Source organism: Triticum dicoccoides, chromosome 3A, assembly GCF_002162155.2.
Source record: "Triticum dicoccoides isolate Atlit2015 ecotype Zavitan chromosome 3A, WEW_v2.0, whole genome shotgun sequence".
Lineage (NCBI taxonomy): Eukaryota > Viridiplantae > Streptophyta > Magnoliopsida > Poales > Poaceae > Triticum > Triticum dicoccoides.
In genome coordinates, this window is record NC_041384.1 from 741031120 (window position 1) to 741036431 (window position 5312).

Genomic DNA, 5312 nt, shown 5'->3' on the forward strand with positions numbered 1-5312 from the left:
ACGATGCGTGTTTCCTACTTTCATATGAATTCATTCATAAAACTTAGAATGTTGTCATCATACGTGGACTTGTTTGGAATATGACTGAAGTTGCATATTGCTTAATACATTTCTGCCAACATTTGCATACTTCCATTTGGCACGTAATGTCATTTATGTTTGAAGAGTTACAACATACTTCATCCATCTTAGAAAAATTGCATGGCTAGGATGGACATATGACGAGATCAATCGCGAGGCAAGTTGCATGTTCTGGATGGACATGCAATTAGGTTGGGACGGTGCAAATTACATGTCGAGAGTGTATGTGCAACTAGGTCGGATGAACTATACGTGTTAAAGATGGAAGAATACCTTCAGTGAGCTCGAGGGCGCATACACCACGTGGGGCGAATACCTTCAGTGGAAGAATACCTTCGATGATCACCTATACATGTGACATATACAACACGTGTCACATTAAAAATAATAGGGAGGGATCAGATCGATCCTAGATCACTCACCACATCCGTTTGTCCTACCATCTCTTCATCGAGTGAACAAGAGCGACCCGAGTTGACTCCCTTTATACTCACCACACACTCTGCTAGATGGAAAATGGAATGAGGGTGGGAAAGAGAGAGCGTTGATTGGGGGTGAAAAGAATCCAAACGAGAGGCCCATGCAACTCTTCCAACTCTACAGCAAGCACAGACTTGTGAACGCAATCCACATAAGAAAAAATAGAGGCCCATGCAAACATGGAGACAAACGTCGACGCGGCCCAAAACAAGAAAATGGCCTGACAAACAACAACAAGGGGAGTCAGCGACGCGGGGAGTTCCTATGTGCTGCTCGTTGCGGCGAATTGCCGAGCGGACGCACAGGCGCGACTCCAGCTGGGCCGGCCCATTAGCGTAACACAATGAAAAATCCCCAAAAAAGTGTGCTCAAGGAAGGGATCGAACCACGGACCTGTTATTGCTTATGCAAGAGCATAGCCAACGGGATAGATGAGCTTCGTGGTTTGCAAAGGCGCGCGAAATTACAGGTAATATAGATCCGAGCATTTTGTCAAATTCTAAACGTGAACATTATTTTGGAAATATGTTTTTTTTAAAGCAAACACCTTTCAAGTTTGAGAAGAAGAAAAAAAGCTCGAACATTTATTGAATATCCGAACAAATTTTTGATAAACTGAACACTTTTTTGAAAATCACGAACATTATTGAATATGTGAACAAATTTTTGTTAAAAGTGACATTTTTTCAAACTCTGAACAATAATTTGAAAATGCGAATAGTTTTGGAATCCGTCAAAAATTTTTGCGACAAGAACATTTTTTCAATCTGGGAAACAAAATTTGAAAATTATTTTTTTAATTTTCGAACATTTTTTGAGAAATATGAAAAGTTTTATCAAATCAGGAACATTTTTTAGAACTGTGAAATACTCTAAAAAGGAAAAAGGAACAGGAGGAAAAAGGCAGAAAAAAAAAGAAAAGAAGATGAACATTTTTCAAATTCGTTAACTTTTTTTTAAAATTCGTACATTTTTTGAAACTCCCAAACAAAATTAGAAACAGACACATTCTTGAAAATTGCAAACAAAATTTGACATAGAAACAAATTTTGAAACTACCGAACAAAATTGGAAAACACGAACATTTTTCTTAAATTTTCGAATGAATTTTGAAAGAGGAACATTTTTTCAAACTCCTAAATAAAATTTGAAAGGATGAACATTTTTTGAATTTTGTGAACAAAATTTTAGATCTATGAATATTTTGCATTTGTGAACAAAATTTGAGAACTTGAATACATTTTTGAAAGAAAGGAATTTAGATCGCACGAACATTTTTTAAATTGAAGAACAAATTTGAAAATTTAGAACCTTTTTAAAAATTTGGAAATTCAAACATTTTTTCAATACATGAACAATATTTTTAAAACCAGAACATATTTTTTAAAATTTGAACATACTTTTCAATAAGCAAACAATTTTTTAAACTTCAAACATTTTTGTAAAGAACGAATATTTTTTACATGCAAACAAAATTTGAATAGTTTGAACATTTTTAAATTTATGAAAAATGAAAAAGTGAAGATGAGGAAAAATAAAGAAAAGAAACAGAAAGAAAAAAGGTGAAAAAGAAAAGTTGAAAAAGTAGAAAAGGAATGAAAAGGAAAGATAGAGAAGAAAGAATAAACAGGAAAAAGGAAAACGAAAAACGAAAAGAAACAGAAAAAAAAGTGTTAGGAAGCTCCTAGAAGGTTCCCAAAACCGGATAAAACCAGCTGGGAACAAACGAGAAGGTTCGTAAAACCGGAATTGTCGAAACATTTTACGGGCCGGCCCACGCACGAACCCTCCATTGATCTCCCTGTGCGTCCGCCGACAACTTGCCGCAGCGAGCGGCAAATAGGATATTTTAGCGACGCGGGACAATTTTTGTTTCTGCAAGAATCTCAACACCTCAGATCATGTGGAGGATAACTTAAGGGCTCCTTTAGTTCAAATGATTTTAGTAGGAATTCTAGAGGATTAGGATTCTTAGGATTTTTTTTCTATGTTGGTTGTTTGATTCTATAGGAATTTTTTCTAAGAATTTGTTTGTACTACTTGATATAGAATTTCTAGCATCCACTCTCACCTTTTTAAAAGAATCCTTTGTTTTTTCTATGCTGCAATCAAACAAGGATTGAGATGAACAAGACATTCCAATCCTAAATTAATACTAGTCCCGCGTTTTTAGAAACCTGCGAATGAAAGAGGTCTAAATGAGACATCAGTGAATCTCATCTACACGAAGAATTAATAAGTGTGTCTGTTAATTAGCTTGTGCTAATTAGTCGTGTCGCTTCTCGGTAACAATGGCGGCCCGCCCAACACCCAAGCCGCCACCACGCAAGAAACACGTGGATCTGAACCAGAAAAATAACAACACCTCGAGCCAAATGGCCACGAAAGCAGTCCAACACACGCAGCACTTCTCGAGTTGAATAATATTATTGTTGTTGATTAATTAATCTCGCCACCGAAAATATCTGGTTCTGTTGCTAGCTAGTCTATCTTGTTTCAAGTAAATTTCTGGTCTACGACGCGTGCGTCACTGCACACGTACTATAGCTCATAGTCCTCTATAAAACGATCAGAGTCCTTTGTTGTAAGAGCATCTCCAACAGGCGCCGGTCGCGCCGCGCGCAAAAAACAGATATGCCGCGCGCATCGCCTGGTTTGGAGCGGCGCGCAGCGCAGGTCTCCAGCAGTCGCGCTAAAATGCAGCGCGCGCCGCTCCAGTAGCGCGCAAAAATGCAGCGCGCGCGACTCGCCGGTGCATTGCATATAGCATTTTTCTACACAAAATGATGAACATTTTTAACACAACAAAAATTTCACATAAACAAGTTGATGTCTTGCCCTTCTTTGGCCGCGCCGCATTGGGGAGCTTTGAGGAGGAGGGGGCGGCGGCTCGGGCCGGCGCCGGCGCGACGCCATCCGCCGCCGAGGTCATCCGCGGCGGCATGAAGAGGCCGCGCGCGAGGCCGCTCGTCGGAGGAGCTCCGGCGGAGGCGAGGCCAACGCCACCCGGGCTAGGGTTTGCGGCGGCGGCGGCTGGGGGGTCGTGGCTATAGGACGGGATGAGCGGGGTGCCGGCACGTGCGTCCATGGGTGCGGGTCGCCGGCGCCAACGCGCGTGGGGCTTTGGAGGGGGAGAAGAAGAGCGCAGCGCGAGCGTCGTGTGTGCCGCGCACGGAAGCGGGCGCAGCAAATACATTGCGCGAGGTACCGCTTCCTAGCGTGCGCCCAACTGCTTATACCGCGCGCGCGGTTATTGCACGCCCGCTGAAGCCATCCGTCGGCGCCGTCAAGAAGAGCCAGGACGAGCGCGCCGCGTCCTCCTTTCAGAGTGTCGCCCTCGTCGTCGGATCTACCGGCATCGTCGGCACCTTGCTGGTCGACATACTCCCGCGCGACGACACCCCCGGCGGACCCTGGAAGGTGTACGCCGTCTCCCGTCGCCCGCTCCCTCCCTGGTGCCCGCCGCCCTCCCCCGCCATCACGCATCTGTACCTCGACCTGGCCGACCCGGCGGCCGTAGCGGAGGCTCTCACATCGCTCACCGACATCAGTCATGTCTTCTACGCCGCGTGGTCCAGCCACCCGACGGAGGCTCAGAATCGGGAGGCCAACTCCGCCATGCTCCGCAACGTGCTGTCTGTCGTCGTCCCGGGCTGCCCCGCGCTCGCCCACGTCTGCCTCCAGACCGGACGCAAGCACTACGTCGGCCCCTTCGAGGCCGTCGGCAAGCTAGGTGTCCCAGACCCGCCCTACACCGAGGACATGCCCCGCCTGGATTACCCCAACTTCTACTACGACCTGGAGGATACCCTGTTCGATGAGGTCTCCCGCCGCGACGGCGCCGTCAGCTGGTCTGTGCACCGTCCTTCCGTGGTCTTTGGGTTCTCTGCCCGGAGCGCCATGAATATCGTCGCCAGCCTATGCGTCTATGCTGCCATCTGCCGCAAGGAGGGCGCCGTGCTGAGATGGCCTGGCTGCAGGGTCGCCTGGGAGGGTTTCAGCGACGCCTCGGACGCGGACCTCATCGCCGAGCACGAGATCTGGGCAACCGTGGATCCGTTCGCAAAGAATGAAGCTTTCAATTGCAGCAATGGGGATGTGTTCAAGTGGAAGCAGCTCTGGCCGATGCTGGCCGATCGTTTCGGGGTGGAATGGGCAGGGTATGAGGGAGAGGGCAGCCGGTTCGTGCTCGCCGACGCCATGGCGGGGAAGGAGGCCGTGTGGGCGGAGATTCTCCGGGAGAATGAGCTTGTCACGACGGGGCTCCATGAGATCGCCAATTGGTGGTTCGTCGACGCCATGTTCAATGTTGAGATCGAGCATCTGGATAGCATGAACAAGAGCAAGGAGCATGGATTCCTCGGCTTCCGTAACACGGCCAGCTCCTTCAACGCATGGATTGACAAGATGAAGGTTCTCAAGATTGTTCCGTGATGCTTTTATATTGTTTATACGCAGTCCCATGTTATAATCTAGAATGGGTCTGACTATATCACACCTAGACGTGAGATATTATCTCACATCTAAGTTGTGACGTCAGTAGATTGTTTTCTTATTTGTTTCTTTTCGCGTCGTTTCTTTCTTTTTTTCTTTCGGCCGACTGACTAGAGCGACAAAAAAATGAACTGAGAACGTGCGCCGCATTAGGAATCAAACTCGCGGCAACATGCTGGTCACCACGGGCTCCTACCACTCCAATAGATAGCTGCTATTGATTATTATTAAGAGGGGAGTATATAAGAACATAGTAT

At 46.2% G+C, this 5312-nt stretch overlaps 1 protein-coding gene across 1 annotated transcript; it reads left to right on the top strand.

The window, feature by feature from the left end:
• Window positions 1-3195: 3195 nt before the first annotated feature.
• Window positions 3196-4995, top strand: LOC119273200 ((S)-8-oxocitronellyl enol synthase ISY1-like). The gene is made up of 2 exons (XM_037554453.1): window positions 3196-3237; window positions 3832-4995. Exons 1-2 carry the CDS (start codon window positions 3196-3198, stop codon window positions 4993-4995), a joined length of 1206 nt encoding a protein of 401 aa, XP_037410350.1.
• Window positions 4996-5312: the final 317 nt, after the last annotated feature.

Coding starts and splice junctions, on each gene's coding strand:
- LOC119273200 (XM_037554453.1), top strand. CDS start 3,196: ATGCCGCGCGCATCGCCTGGTTTGGAGCGGCGCGCAGCGCAG. Junction 3,238..3,831: donor TGGAGCGGCGCGCAGCGCAG/GTCTCCAGCAGT, acceptor CGCCCGCTGAAG/CCATCCGTCGGCGCCGTCAA.